The 17047-nt window shown below is 37.2% G+C and overlaps 1 protein-coding gene across 1 annotated transcript in view; it reads right to left on the bottom strand.

Annotated features, from left to right (window-relative positions):
- The window catches only part of GLCCI1 (glucocorticoid induced 1), a 63720-nt gene that overhangs the window by 36029 nt on the left and 10644 nt on the right, over window positions 1-17047 (bottom strand). Inside the window, 1 exon segment of the mRNA XM_086614695.1 lies at window positions 8475-8626. Coding sequence (XP_086470821.1) covers window positions 8475-8626 — 152 coding nt within the window.

Genomic DNA, 17047 nt, shown 5'->3' with positions numbered 1-17047 from the left:
AGTAAAGGGGGAGAATCACCTCTCTCAACCTGCTGACCACGCTTCTCTTGATACATTCCAGGATGTGGTTGGCCTTCTGGGCCGCATGAGCGCACTGCCAGCTCATGTTGAGCTTCTCATCTATAAACACCCCCAAATCCTTCTCTTCAGGGCTACTCTCAACCCACTCTGTGCCCAGTTTGTATTTGTGCCTAGGATTGGCCCGACCCAGGGGAAGGACCTGACCTTGCATTTTGACTTGTTGAAGCTCATGCAGTTGGCACTGGCCCATTTCTCAAGCCTATCAAGGTCCCTCTGGATGGCATCTCTTCCCTCAAGTGAGTCCACGGCACCACACAACTTGGTGTCATCGGCAAACTTACTGAGGGTGCACTCAATGCCATCATCCATGTCACTGACAAAGATGCTGAACAGCACCGGACCCAGAACAGACCCCTGAGGAACACCGCTTGACACTGGTCTCCATGTAGACATTGCGCCATTGACCACAACTCTTTGAGTGCGACCATCCAGCCAGTTCTTTATCCACCAAGTGGTCCATCTGTCAAATCCATGTCTCTCCATTTTAGAGACAAGGATGTCATGTGGGACAGTGTCAAACGCCTTGCACAAGTCCAGGAAAATGACATCCGTTGCTTTACCCACGTCAACCAGTGCTGTAGCTTTGTCGTAGAAGGCCACTAAATTAGTCAGGCACGACTTGCCCCTAGTGAAGCTGTGTTGGTTGTCACCAACCACTTGGTTATTTTTTATGTGACTTAGTACAGCTACCAGGAGAATCTGTTCCATGATTTTACCTGGCACAGAGGTAAGGCTGACTGGTCTGTAGTTTCCCAGGTTGTCCTTGGTCCCTTTTTAAAAGATGGGGTTATGTTTGCCCTTTTCCAATCTGTAGGAACCTCACCAGACTGCCAGGACCTCTCAAATATGATGGCTAGTGGCCCAGCAACTTCAGCCACCATTTCCTTCAGGACCCGTGGATGTATCCCATCAGGTCCCATGGACTTGTGCACCATCAGTGCACAAGAAGATAATGTGGTTATGAAAAAAAAATTATCAAGAGTGAAGAGTTAAAACAATTATTTTAAAAATAAGAGGAAAACACAGGAGTTCCTCAGCCAGGCAACCCCTGGCTCTTGCCACCCAAAACAGAGCCTCTGCCACACAGGCATTCCCTCTGTGCGCGTTTGCTCGCTCCGACTTTCAGCAGAGCTGTGTTCTCAATAGTTACTTGTTCTTGCAGACTTAACACCTCCCTGAGATTTATGCGAAAGACATTGTATTGCTTTTAAATTTTTTATAAACATTGAAGTGGCTTGCCTTTTTCTAAAGACCTAGAGAAAAGGCGGGGGGGAATTTGCTCCTTTTTCAAAATCATGGACTTTCACAACCTATTACAATTTATTTTCCAATTTAAATTACTCTTTTCTTAAAGTATTTTAATATATCCCAAGTACAGCTAGAACCACACCCTTATACAAAACTACAAAAACATTAATGCAAAGGGAATTCTTTGAAAATTTCTCTTCCTAAGAGCGTATTCTGAGTAGACCGCTGCTCCATAGTTTGGGGAACAACTCCAGGCCAAAGCAGAAACAGGCATTTCAGTTGCCTAAATATTTTCATGTAGTGCAGGAGGGTGTACCAGAGGTCATTAAAAGCTCACAGCCTTTCAACTACAGCTTAATAAACAGAACAGAAAAGACAGCAAGTACCTACAAAGCCAAAATGAGTTTCTCAAGAAGGCAAGGTAAGCTGCTAAATAAAACAAAACGCAAAAACATTATGCAGAAAGTAAAAGCTTGCCTGTGTAAGTGCAGATATTGATCCAGATAGCAAGAACAAAATCGAACTAATAGCAACAACCTGAAGAACTTCATCAACAACATTGCTGACTGTTAGTAGAGAGGTAGGAATCCTGATATTGCAGTTGATTTAATCAGAAATAACAAATATAAAACATCCATTCACTTAATACTAAATTTTGTACTTTCTCAAACATGCTTTGACACTCTCTTCCACTCAAACACTATCTCCCTTGAGACAAGGATTACACGGTTGCTTTCAATCTCTGGTAAATTAAGTTAAATCACAACCTTTCAAAAAAAATATACAGACAAGTATCAGTATACAGGGAGCAGACTACTTGTGGCCCTCAATTTTACTTGCAGTATTAGATTACAAATACTATATGATGTCCCTAGCGCAGTACTGAAGTCAGGCAATGTTATATTAACGTGCTATTTATATTCAGATGGAAAACAGAAAAAAGGTTAACAAATAACACAACGTAAGCAGTTACTAGAATATTATAGCAAGCCAGTCTTCTTCAAATCCTAGAAATCACTGCTTATAGTACATTATAATTATTATAATATTATAGTAATTATAATTATTATAATACCCACATTATAGGAAGATAACCTTATGTTTGAGCAAAGCTTTTTTTAAAAAAAAAAAACACACAAAAAACCAAAGAACCCCACACTTGTTACATTCAAACAGAAATTCTGCTTTTATAAGTTTAGCTCATGTATGAGCACCTTATATCTCACTTGAATGTTGTTGTTTATATCACAAATGAGATAGGAGTGCACAGCACCCTTGATATTCCATATTTCTTGAAAATTGTTTTGCCATCATTATCTACATTTTCTACAAAACACACTCATCCATGGAAGCCTTCATGTGAAGCTACAAGTGTACTTCCCATATGTTAAACATATTAAAAAATAATGAAAGTAAAAAAGTAACTCAAAACTCTATTTGAAAACAAATCTCTGAATCACAGTTTATTATTATTAATTTTTATTTCCTTTATGAAATCAAGGTTGCTGCACCTCAAGTCAGAAACATAGTAAGAGAGGTCATAGGCACAATCTGTGAAACTGCTAATATTTCAGAGCTGAAACAAATTTACAGCATCACGTAAGTATGAACTGAACTTCACGGAACTGAAGGATTATTCCTGCAAGTCTATATTCGGAAACTAAGATGTGAAACATTTTGGGAGAAGAACCTTGAAAACTAAGTAACATGTGCTGCAGCTGCAAAAGGAGGATTGCTGATATTCCGAAACGCGAAGGTTGGGGGTCGCAGTTTCAGTTGACACAATGCTTAAAGCATGTGCATGGGATAGGACATGCTGAGAACTCCGCATCTGGCTGCTCTCTTCAGTCTTAATGTAAATCACAATTATCGTTGTTCTAACTCACCCAACCTTGCAGAGATTAGCGGTTCTTCCAACGCGTTTGGTAATTCTGCCTTGCTTTTCCACCCATGTCAGGGATATACACCTACATTCTTTCCACTTCATTTAGATCCGAACGACTGCATGGAGTACCAACCTACCTAAACCTAAAATAAGCCTGAATTACTCTAAATATCTCACATTTTATTGCCAGCCCTTCGCTCTAATTAATATATCTAGTCTGCATTCCAGATTAACTACACGGGGGAATGGGTGCAAAGATTAAGAACACAAGTCTAGGTTTTACAGGGGAAGCAATAACGGTTTTGAAGAACTTCCACATTTAAATGAAACACAACCATAGCACTAGAAGATAAAGTCTGATGAATCTTCAGATGTGTCTAAAGCATTCAAAGGCCCTCTAGACATTTTACAGAAAGAAATGGCCTAAACAGAAGTTAATTTGACTACAGGTGATGACTCCTCTTAAACATCAGATAAGAAAAGAAAAGTTAGAATGATAAATTCATAGTTATATGACACACATCTCTTCCTCTTTGTCCTTTCCCCCACAAGTACGTCATTAAAATATTCCATGAAAGTAATGATAACTAATACACCAATAAAAAAGCTTCATGTCATTGAACCTCCTGGTTTATGATGTTAATTTTTAAGCAACAAAATTTCTACTTAAAAGAACACAAAACATTACTCAGGTGACTAATGAGAGGTAACTACATTAAAGCCTTGACCCATACACAAGAAGAACAAAAATATATTTTAGCCAAGCATTCCAGTTTAATAACTCTGCATTATTCTTTAGATTAGAGAGAAGTAAAAATTCTGAAAGGTATTTTGCAAACTTTCTTCATTTCCATTTGTGTAACACGTTAATTGGCATATACAATGAAAAAGGCATACTCAGGCATATTGGAATCCAGTTTAAGTCAACTGGGGGGAGGTGTTGCAGGAAATCACTGAATCATATACCACTTGGTCGTTTGTCCTTTTCTTTTTATTATTTAGATTGAGAAAGATTACGTAGACGAACTTTAACCGGCAATACCTTCGTTACAACATCAACATCATATGTTTATCTCTAATCTCTCATTATTAATTTTATAAAAATCTTTAAAATCATTTAGCTACTGCCAAATAGTTATATTAAAAAACTATGATGATGATACAAATGTTTCTGCAGATTCTGAGGTTTGGCATAACCATTTCAGCATTGAATTATTCCTTACACTAGGAAGAGGGAAATTCATGTTACATGCATAATATGAAGCAGAAGCATACAAAACTGCTCCATCAGCACTCCCAACAGAGATGGTAAGAAACAGGGAAGGAAGCTATAATGAGTTTTAAATGGCCTAAATGAAAAGTTCAAATTTTACTGAAAAGGAGAGGAAAAAAGGACAGTGGAGGAAATTGGGAAGGGCATCACAAAGTATATCAACAGCTATAGCAACTTCCTATAATAGTAAGTTTCCCTGCATTTCTGAAATACTTGAAACACTACTAAATAAAACAGCATACCTTTGATTATCCAAAACTCACTGCTCCTTAAAGATCAGCTACTTGTATGCATATGTATATACTTGTATGCACTGAGGGCGGTGAGGCACTGGAACAGGTTTCCTAGAGAAGTTGTAGATTCCCCATCCCTGGAAGTGTTCAAGGCCAGGTTGGATGAGGCTTTGGGCAACCTGGTGTAGTGGAGGGTGGCCCTGCCCATGGCAGGGGGGTTGGAACTAGATGATCTTTGAGGTCCCTTCCAACCCTAACCATTCTGTGATTCTATGATATGCACACATACACACACAAGCATAAATGCATGCAGAATTTTGAGAAATCCAGAACTGTGTAAATGTCTCAATACATTGCATCACAGTGTATTTTCCCAAAAGCAAACAACCACCTCATTTCTCTTCATTTTTTTCAGTCAAAACACTTTAGGTGGGTAAGAGAGACGCAGAAATATGAATGCTATTATCCAAGATGCAACAGAAACTAAACCAAATAAAATTCTGTTTCCTCTATTTAAATAACAAGATACTATTGGATTCTTTTTTTCAAATCCTGGTTTAATTTTAGAGAAAGAAGAAACGTTTTATTCATGAGCACTCTAGAGGTTCAAAGAATTTAAGTGGGAAATAAGTACTTGGAATAAAACTTATTAAAGGTTCATCTGATCACAGTGAAGACCAGAATCTGCCTTTTTTTTTTTTTAAATATAAGAATTCTAAGAAACTTGGAACATCCATAATCACTACCTTCACGAAACAGCACAAAATTTGAATTTTAAATTAATGTTCAATTAGGGACAAGAAGTACCCTTGAAGGAGAAATAATTATTCCACCTACAACGTAAGTTTTACTGACAGTATTGTTCATGAATTTAAAAGTAAAATAAGATAATTTATTCTCCACTGAAACATGTTCATACAAAAAAAATGGTTTATTGATTTTAATTATTGCATTTTTATTTATTTTGCTTGTTATCACCTTCCATTCTGCTAAAATACCAAGTGTTATTATTTTTAGCTACTGTAAACTATATGAACTCCCATGAGCTAAACTGTTACTTAGCCCATAAACATGAAGTAGTGGAAGTACTTGTGCTGGTACTCAGACAAAAAGCAAGGTTTTAATTTAATTTAACTTGATTTGCCATGCATGCATCCTATCAACTTAGAACTCATCCTTAGTTCTACTTTAAACTTCACAGAGTTTAAACAATAAAAAAGCCCCTACACAACCAAAACGTAACTCAAGTCAATATTTTATGGTCGAGTTCATCCACAAGCCTCTCTAGTGAACATTTTATTTAAAAAAAAAATTGAATTTGCTCTGCCAATCACTATGCTTGTTAACATTTTACATATTTATACAGTCCTGAGTAGTCAAGACGCTCATTCTTCAACTCAGCTTAAACACTGCTAAATGCTTGCTTTTTGCATAATTTGAATAAAAAGACAGCTAATATATTTCCTTCTTAGAAGATACTCACATAAATCCAAACCATGAAACTTCCCTGCCCTTATCACTTTGAAATAATACTTCACATTGTAATAGCAACAGTACTGCCTTTCCTCTCTGTTATATTTGATTATGCTGAAAAGGTAAAATGTCATTTTTATTTTTTTTTCTTCCCTGAGCTTTGTTTCTGAATGAGGCAAAGGGCGGCAGCCAACAGGTCAAATAACCTAAACACTTACTTGAGCTCACTAGGAAAGCAATTTTACTGCCAAATGTTTGAAGCTCAAATATTTATAGAACAACTTTGTTTCTCTTTTCTGTAACTAGTGAAAAGGTTTGTTTGTGAATGTTTAAATATTCTAAATTTTCTATTCATAAGGGTATTTGCAAAGTTTGATACGGATATACGTTTTATGAGAGAGGGGTTAAGATTTACAGTAACTACAAAGCATGCTACTGAAAATCTCCTGAATGGAAATTACAGTTTTAAAACAAAAAGACTTTCAAGGCACAGTATGGTGAAAGAAGGCATCTTGGAAATAAAGCCAGGGTTAAGAGCGTTTTAGGTAGATCTTTCATGATAGTAAGGATGACTGCTTGTTCTTTTTTGCTAAAACTGGCTGGCTGGTTTCCAAACGAAAGAGTAGGACAGGAAGACAGCATTTCTTAAAGGGTCCCACCACAGTTTCTAAAGTTTTCTTGAACAATTTTAATAATCAGATTCCCAGATTCATTAAATAGGATTTCTGTATCATATAGAAAGATCTTTTTTCTTTTCTAAGCACTGTACGCTTATCCTTCCCACATCAGAGGACTTCCTGCATTGCATTACAGTAGATTTTAAAGAGATGTGGAAAATTATTTATACATTCTAACTTGTCCTGAGAAAGTCAGTATTACCCAAAGACTAAAACCTAGAATCAATTTAAAGAGCTGCTGCATTTGCTCTAAGCAATGGTGGCAGAATGGGTGACAAGTATGTTGCCAGTCGGTGGAAACTAACCAAAACCTATCCACCTACAAGTGAAGTTATGACAGAAAAACCTTTGATATTTTAAAGGTATCATATGCATTGTGACAACATAAGCTTCCATTAAAAACAATTCTTCATGGCACAAGAGAGTTATAAGCAAAGGGCAGGATGACAGAAGTATCATTTTTTCGTTGCAGGACACCCATGATAACAATGGGCCAGAATCATGGTACAAGAGACACAAAACTGATTTAAAAACTATTCCTACATGGCCTGTAGATTGAAAATATAACCAAAGATAGATAGTTTTTTCTAGTTTTCAATTTAGTTTAGAAGACAAACTCAGATGACTTACTTCATACCCTAAAAACACTAATAACACTACTGAAAACCCAAGAATGTAGCTCCCTTGCTAATAATCTGGGGATTTTAGAATTACATATTTTTTATCTGTTTGATAGTGACCATCTATGTGGGCAACAAGTTCCAACATGAGGAGGAATCAGGCAAGAAACAATGTTCAGCTTTCTAGCCAAAGAGCACTGGAGCATTATGAATGCCACAGCAGCCTACCTGCCAGAGGTTCCTGCTAAGGATAAAGCCCTGAGAGGATCCAAGGGTATCAAAAGGGTATCAGGCCATAAACAGTCTCAGCAGCCTTCCCTTTGTAGCTTGTAGCTGATGGTAAGGCTCTCATTCTGATGTCTTGCTTCAAGAGGCAACTCTTCCAAAGAGCATTCTTGTCTTTCTTGCTACTAAGCAGCAAAGAGAACATCTCAAGACCACACTACATGCTCATTCCCAGCTTCCTCTTCTTGATTTCCCCTCTAGCAACAAACTGATCAATTCTTCTTAACAGTGACCTCTCCTCTCCTCCTCCCTTGCACACACACAAATACACTTTGAGACCTACAGATTTATTACCCCAATTTAGTAAAATCTTTACTTTCTCAGTGACTATTATGGAATCTTTGTATTTTTAAATAACACTCAGCACAATTTTGCATATAGCAGCTTCAAAATAAACCAGATACAAAGCTGAGATTGAAATCTGCTTATTTAGCCTGAACAGATCTGCCCACATACAGAAAATTATTTTTAACAAGCATAAAAATATTATCTGTCACATCCCATGTTACTGAATTGACCCTGATTAAAAACCACTATTGTACCCTACTTTTAGGGTTTTACATTTATTATAAAGTTAAGCAAACCCACATTTCTTCACAATTAAGTTGAGCTAAGATTCCAGATCAGGTGATAAAAGTATTATCAGGAAGACATCCATTATACGAAACATCTCTGTTGTCGTGTTTTACAGCATTTTACCTGAGTAGATTTATCTTTCATACATGAAGGGTAGTGTACGTGGGGATCACGTGGCCACTGTCCTGTGAGGTAAGGTCCTGTTATTGTGTCCAAAGAAGAAGTTCGCCTTATGGTACCAGAAGTTCTGATTTGCTGGGATTTTGGCCTGTCCACTGTAGAAAACCAGAACAAAATCAACAAAAAAGTCAGGCTAAATTTGATATTAAATGTTAAAAGCTAGCTATGACACATAATGGTAAGAACACATTAGAAACCTTCGTCTAAATGCCAAGCTGAAAAAAAATGCCACCACATCAAAGCAAATAACATCAGACAAGGAGAAAAATACAAAATGGAAAACTCAACAGTTACAAAAAACAACAACGCTTAAAGTGTTCATATCTGCAAAGAAACAGGCTACTTATGCAATATGTTTTCATCAACAAAAAACATCAAACAAATTTAAATACAGTGATGGTGCAACTCAGGAAAGCCAGACATATGGAAACAGAAAGCATTACATAGTATCAGTACTGGGTTACTTTTTTAAAAAAAAAAAGTCAGCTTGCTTAGATTTCTAAATACTAAAACACAAATGACAACAAAAATTTTGATTCTTAAGAAGATGTATATTTCTTGCTCTCCTGTAGGTCATTCCATATTATTTACAAGATCCCAACAGAGGCCTTAGCAAGCTGAGAGCGTGTGACTGTGTATTTCCTTCTGACACAGCTCAGGTCAAGGCAGCTACCATGTTGGTCTTCACTCAGCACAGCGCCTGCTATCTTTGGCTCCTCCCTGTACTTCTCTCTCCATACACCTACATCATAGAACGCTTTTCCCTGCATTTTGTTTGGAAAGCAGAGAGTAAGGTGATTCATGAGATTGCTCTTTCCCACATCAGTTTTACAGCATACTCTCTGGATCATCTTGCTTTGTCCTTTAGGCAAAATTACTTCATATACTCATTTTCTAGACTTTACATAAGCCAACCTAAGCACTATGTTACATCTACCGTCTGTCTTGCTCACCCCTACTAAAAGAAGTTTGCAAGGGAGATTACTTCCAAGCTAGCCAAACGCTATGCACCAACCCAACCCACCACAACCCTACTGCTGCTCAGACCTCACGAGCAGACCTGCAAGCACACCTCCGAGATGGGCACACACCTCCACGCGCATTTCCTCTTTGTTTATCATCCAGAATTGCTGGATCTCAAAAGGCAAACTCCAGCATCAATGTTTCATCAGAAATACATTACATGCAAAAATCTATCAGGAATCCGCTAAATACATAAGTAGTCAAGTATGTTCTGAAAAAAAGCTTTTACAACAACTTAGAGACCATGCAGAGACAAACTGGCAAGGCAAGGTCTGAAGATGGGGAAATAAGGACTAAGCAAAGTTTACCTTTGCAAACTTTACATTTAAAAATCTTGCTGGAGGAAAAAAAAACCACAACAACCCAAACCACACACACTATGTGAAAACATGAGAACAAAACCACACAAATAAAACACATACAACCAGAGAATGTTCTAAGATCTGTGTCTTGTTCTACACTCAGAGGAGAGGCAATAGCGATCCTGGCATTGATAGCTCACATAATTGCAGTACAATGGCAACGGACACAAACACCACCAGAAGTTACGACATTTATGTTTTTCCACGGTAATCTTGGAGGTGGACTGCAGGACACTGTCCAATCCTGCAGCTAGGAGAAGGGAAGTCCAAGACACAGCCTCCTGAGTCGCTACTACTATTCACTATTTTTTTTTGAAGCACAGGAAACAAACCAAGGACACCATTTCTCAACAGCATAAACCAATTCAAGTTAGGACTAATGTAATGCCAACTCTATTCCATTGCTGTCTGCACTCCTTCCATCTACTTCGACATGGCATGTGCAGATGTATGAACACACCTGATTAGGTGATTCACAGAGTTAAACAAAGAAAACTAAACCTTATCTGAAAAAAATTAATAAACACACGGTTTTCCCCATTACAGGCAGGTTGGCATAATACAAGAGGCAGAAACAACCACAGGAGAGCCAGGAAGAACAGGGCTGCCACAGCAGCACTGAGGTCTGTTCAGTAAGTGTCAGCTCTCACCTTTTTGTGATATATATCCTTAGACTGTGGAGAAAAAAAAAAAAAAAAAAAAAAAAAAAAAGAGTTCCACAGGCATGAAATTTGAAGGAAATTCTACAAATTTGCATTTGACAGTCTATTATGAACTTAAAGATGGCTGGATGCCACAGAGAGCAGCTGGACCACAACAGCTGTGGCTCAGATCAGCTTAAATTGTTTTCTAAATATTAAAACTGCTCTCAAGATTTATTTCTTAATTTTACTTTTCTCACCTCATTATAAGTCTGGCTTCTTGCTTGTCTAGGAGCTACAACTTTCACTTAATGGTATGTATTTAGGGGCTACTGCTACACATTTCTAGTTATAAATGATTTTTACATGAAATGGCACAGGGGTCCACCTGAATACTACAGCTGGTAAAATTCAGCATGATCCCACCTCCCAGCAGGAATCAACTAAAATAAACTGCATGAAATTATGGTTATGCATGCTGCATTGAGAGCCAAAAGAATTCTAGTTTTACCATCTAGACTGACTGAGAAAAGGTTTCCATTTTTCTGCTAGCAAAATGCAATTTAGTAAGAGACTAACACGACAGCTCTTTTGAAAAGGACATAGGGCTCAAATAAAACCATCTGCTACAGCTCTAAAACGAAGAGATTGCCTTCCCATCCGACATAGAGGCAGCTACTTGCACATAATCTCAAAACCACGCTCGCAGTTCATTTTAGCTTAAACAATGCTTTCTGCCATGCGTGCAATGAGGAAAATCACCTGCAGCAGACGAGCAAGATGGACGGCTAGCATTGGTACCAATATAAAAACTGCTTCAGCAAAATCCACCAGAGCTCATCTGTCAGGATCTTTTCTTCCATCTCTCTTTCAGCAGTTAGCAGATGCAGTTCAAATTTGGCCAAAACTTTTCCACTCACATCCTTGCATGGATATATCCAGCTTAAAAAGACTAAAATTATCCTAAAAACTTCTCAGATGACACAGATTTCTCTCAAGTTCCGTGAAACACCTGAAAAAAAATTAATTCTTCCCTAAAACTAGGAGTATTAATATTGTCATCTCATTATCAATGTCAGCTAACTCTGAAACTCTCCTGCCAAAAGCCTAGACAATGTTCTTGCAGCAATATCTTGATTTTTTTTCTGGAAAGTTCATCTATAACTTAAAACTATTTACCCAAGACAGCCAAGTCATGACACCATGAAGTATCAGTACTAAATTCCACAATAAAGTTTTCATAAGATGTTGTTTCTCTTCAGTTCAGTTGCTAAAACTCTGCAAAACCTTCTGTTTCACCTTCAGAGCTACTAATGAAATGAGTCCCAAGCTTAGGTTTCACTTGTTCCTAAAGAATTTCATATTTTATCTAGGAAATTAATACTAACTTCTAAAGAATTTTCTCCAAAAATACTAAAGAGTCTTGGAAGTGGTCACTTTGATGGATATTCTAGTCTGCTTAAAACTTCTGTCAAGAGCCCCAAACTCAGAGTTCAAGTAGTCTGGCTCAAAGGAGATGCAGGGACTAGATACCAGATATTTCTAGGACATTCCTACTGGAGATGACAACAAATTTACAACAATCTACAAAACCAACGATTCAGAAGTGCCTGTGTGAATGTCTCATAAATAATGAAGTACATGAGAACACAGCATAGGAACTCAAACTAGAAATGGAAAGCTGAATATTAAGGAATGGTGACCCACAGTGACTAAGAATGACGGCCCAATGCTTAGGTCGTGGTTACCACAGCAGCAGCTGCTTATGACTGCCCCACACGTCTAGTCAGAAGTCCCCTCTTCTGTTACACCTTCTACAAGCATGAAAAGGGATACCTCTGCTCTTGTTTCAGACAATGTTTCCTTGAGATCTACAAAAGTAGACTTTCAGATACGAGAGGAGGAAGAGTCTCTGAAGAGTCTGGTCAAGGGTTTTTTTGCCTTTTCGTTGGTGTGTTGTCTTGGGGCTTTTTTTAAGTGAGTATATAATGATATTGTACTGATTCCTCAATATATAGCTGATTGGTCTTTCCTGCTCCAATTACATACGTAGGTGGACAAACTGGTGCATGTTTATCTGCAGAATTTGTCTCTATGACTTTGCAAGGAAAAAGATTGAATAATGGGGATTTATAGGCCACTCCAAAAAAATATTTCAATATTCACTCTCAAGAAGGCTTTTCTCTTGTAACTGGAGCCAAAATCTCTCAAGAAAAAAGATTAACAAGGGATTTGGGGTCCCTAGAAGTTTTACTTCACAGGATAGATCTATTGGCTAAAAAAACATTTCCCAGTTGTCAGTGACTGATGGAATTGTTTCTGATCCAATCTGCAAGCTGGCTGAACGACTGCATTAATGGTTCAGAGTGGTGCAGAACAACAAGGAGCATCCTGTTTGCCACGTACTGTTCATACAAAAAAAATATAGGATTTTAAATAGCAACTTAGAAAACATAACAGCCTAATATGTAATTGAATGGAAAAAACATGAAGTTATTGCGCTCTTCCTTCTATAATTTCAAATTAAACAGCTTAATCTTTTTAATAGTGGGGTTTTTTTAAAAAAAGCAAAATACTAGCTCTTTTCAAACATTTAAAATGCAGTACAGTGTTTTGCTACCAAAAGGACATTTCTAAGAGGATATAATAAAATACAGTCATTTTAAGTTACCTTCTGATACATTTCTAAGAATACTCTATGTTTAGCTCCTTAAAACATCTGTCTTCATTATGTGCACCACATTGGTTTTGATTCAGTTGTATCAACTTCAGAAATTGTTCCCAAGTTTCTATTTTTAGAAACCAAGACAGAGGATGACTAAAAAGAAGGGAGATGGCATTCCAAAGAAACTACTCTAAACAGACTGACACAATCCACTCTAATTTCTTCTCATTATCTGTAACATTGCACCGACAAAAAAAAAAAAAGGCACAGAAAAGCACCATAATCTAACCAAGGCTCCAACAACCAAACTGAACCAGCAGAAAGCAGTCCACTTCATGAGATTTGAGATCTTTTCAGAGACCGAGGTCCATGAATGATGTGCATTCTACATCCAAGGTTCTTCAGGGGAGGAGGAAAAATAAAAATGGGGGGGGGCAGGAAGAGGGAAACCAGTCTTCCACATAAGTCATTTTACAGTTTGGTACAATCAGGGCAAATTCAATTTTGTACCTGACGAGGCTTACAAGAATTCAAACTGAACTGTATGAAACAGCTAGTTTACCAACAAAAGAGGCAGCCTATACTGGGAAAATGAAATAAAACCAAACCAGCTTGCTCTTTCAAAGGAAAATTGCAGACAAAGACCCACAGTAAGGATTTTAGGAATCAACCATATTGAGTTATCTTTTATAGTCATGACTAAGTCACCTAGAAAGGGAAGAGGTCTTCTGATTAGTCGCTGAATCCAATAAGTAGATCAAGGCATTTCCTTCCATCAAGGAGGTTTTATGCCTGGCTCTTCAACGACGTACAGCTCTACTCACCTAGCTGCACAAGAAGCCACAGTGCTCAGAGCTATGCTAGAGAGACCTGGAGGAAGAGGGGCAGATGGATGAATCCATAGGCACATGAATTTCTTTGGACCTACAGTTGACTCTGAAAATCTTGGTTGCCCACGCACATACGTTGAAACACGGTCTCTGTCTCACATCCCTATTCCACTCAACTACAGGTCAAGTAAAATGTGACTACGCGTATCTTTCAGAAGTGAGATTTTGTTCACAGTAAAATTCCCCTGTTGAAAATCAACATTATCCTTAGAGATCAAGCACAGAAAGAACATTCTAAGCTCAATAATAAAAGTAAACAAGCTATAAGGAAGAAAGTTTCAGCCCTCTAAAGCAACATTATTCGTCTAAAAAACATTATTGCTGGCATGTACAGGACCTGTATGCAAAAGACAAAGCGTTTAGTATCACAAGAGCCTGCTTTGTTCAACAGATGTAACCTATACATGTGCACTCTAACAGGACACCAGGCAGGTAAAACACTAATTCCAAACTTTTCAGATTTTTATGTATTTCACATTTTTAGAATATATTTTTCTTTATAAGGTTATTACATCAACCTTAAAACACTACACAAACACGTAAACTTAGTATGATTTTATAAAGAAACTAAAAAATGTTCCTACTTTAAAAGTTATAACAAAACTGATCGGAGCTGGGCAGCTAAGTACTTCGGAAAAAGAGCACATTGAAACACACAATCAACCATTAACTATTGTGCGTTTCTGCAGGTACAGAGAATTTTCTCCATTTTAGTTCATTAATTTAGATCTGTTGAATGATAAATTTATCCAATATCGAGAAATGAAGTGAGAACCAAAAAGAGCACTAAAATTGGGGGGTTTTTCCTTCCAGTGTATGAATAATTAAAATATTGAAGGAAATTATAAACACGTGCAGTTAATTCAGTAACTAAAGATAATACCAGCTTTGTTGAATGAACTTGATGACTCTGAAGGGATTCTCTTTTTTTTTGTTATAATGATAATACTTAAAATTTAACAAAGTGTTATAGAAAACTGAAGGGTTTGTACACCTTTAGTCTAATTCCACTTTAATGCAGCTGGACACAATTGTGAATAAAAAACTTTAAAAAAATCAGAAGGCGTGATTCAGATTTTCTCAATCAAAATACACAAAGAACTGTAATCAATGCATGGTAGGCTATTCAATGCCATCGTAATGATCACCAATGCTTAGAGATAGAAAGCATTCTCCTAGCTAGAGCTAATTATACTAAACAAGAATAATTTTTTTTTCTGAAAAAAATACTGAGAAATAAAAACGTAAAACCAGATTAAAACTGAGTGCTTAAATCAGGCTGCCCAATTTTACTGATTAAATAAATTCTCTTCTCACTATCAGTTAAGTCATAGAAACAACTTCCTAAATCAGGAGCCCAGTTCTCAACTATCACTGACAAAATACACATAATCACTTAAAAACAGATTACGAACTCAGGCTTACAGCACCTGGGTATTTTGCCCTCACAATTCTTACTGGAAAAATGTTTCGGGAAGATTTTTTTTTTTTTTTGTGATGGTTTCAGGCCTTCTTACAGTTTTCCACATAAACATTTATTTACATTGTCAAACTAATCCACCCATTCATGTCCAAGCACTAATTTACAGTTCTTCCTTCCCACCTCATCTCCTCTGCTCACTTGGATTCTGAGAAAGAAATTGTATTTTTATTCAGAGTAGAATGTTTCTATCATGGCATGATTAAACACCTAATCTAGTAGTCCTTCTCTGAGTCTACTCCAGTTTGATTTTACCTTTCTTAAATTGTGGAGCATCAAAACTGTGTGCAGTATCCCAGATGCTGTCTCAGCAGGCGCCTGTGTCGCAGGTTGCTCATTCATGCAAGACCTGACCTGCGCCCAGTACTTTTTCAGTCACTTCATGTTGGCAGTTTCCACCATCAACCCTCACCGAGCTCCACCCTCCAGCATTTTCAAATTACATGCTCCCTCTTAGAGGAAAAGATATTCTGCTCAAGTACAACCTCACAAACATAAACCTCTATTTTTTTACTTTTAAATCTCTCTTTTTAAAATTATTATTTCAATTCCCAAGGTCCTTCAACTCTTCTTGCATAATCTTCCTGCATACTAATTAAACATCTCAAAATTCATCAACGGTTTCATCACACTAATTTTAAAATTTGCCTAAGCAGATAAGATCTATTTCCCCTCTACAAAAATCAGTTCTCTTACCAAACCACCAGGTTAGCACGACACGATTTGGAAAGCTCATTTTGCACTTTTAACATTTCTCGCTGCTTTCCACCATCCCTTAGAACGTCTTCTGAAGTTTCACCTATAGCTGATATTAGACCAACAGATCAATACATTTTAGAACTGAACTCAAAACTCTTCACGTTTTAAAAAAATCAGCATCATCCCTGCTATACTTGGGTATCTGTTCTCAAATGGTATCATCTCCTATTCAGGAGATTGCCTTAGAAAGTTGAAGGTAAGCGTGAACTTCTGAGTAGGCTTTTCTAGAATCCTGCAATGGAGATCACTGCATTGACTTCATTAAAATATGTAACCTGTATTTATCGTAGTTAAAACTGCGATAAAGTAGTTTAAAGTATTTATCTCCCTTAAGATTTCCTTTTTTTTCCTTTTCCTTCCTGGGTTAAAAATCACTGCCCTTATTGAAAGTTGATTACTTACATGTCATCCTGGTGAGCACAAAGCATTGCATAAATATCTGTGCTATCTCCTCTGATATTTTTGCAACTATTCCTTGAACTTGATTTCGAAACCATACATTCCAGCAAATCAATCTCAGATCATCCTTAGTCTCTTTTTTCTTGGTACCAAATGGCTGCAACCACTTTTTCCTTATTTTTCTAATTGCATGTTTCTATTGCCTGTCTTAAAGCATGCAAAGTCCAAGTCTGTTTGGGTTTTAACAGTTCTCAGCTCTTCACTTTTTGATTGATAATGTGACATTCTTTTCTCAGT

Source organism: Tauraco erythrolophus, chromosome 7 (assembly GCF_009769465.1).
Source record: "Tauraco erythrolophus isolate bTauEry1 chromosome 7, bTauEry1.pri, whole genome shotgun sequence".
In the NCBI taxonomy this organism is placed as follows: domain Eukaryota; kingdom Metazoa; phylum Chordata; class Aves; order Musophagiformes; family Musophagidae; genus Tauraco; species Tauraco erythrolophus.
Note: the sequence above shows the minus strand (reverse complement) of the source record. Positions and strands in the feature narration are given on the sequence as shown.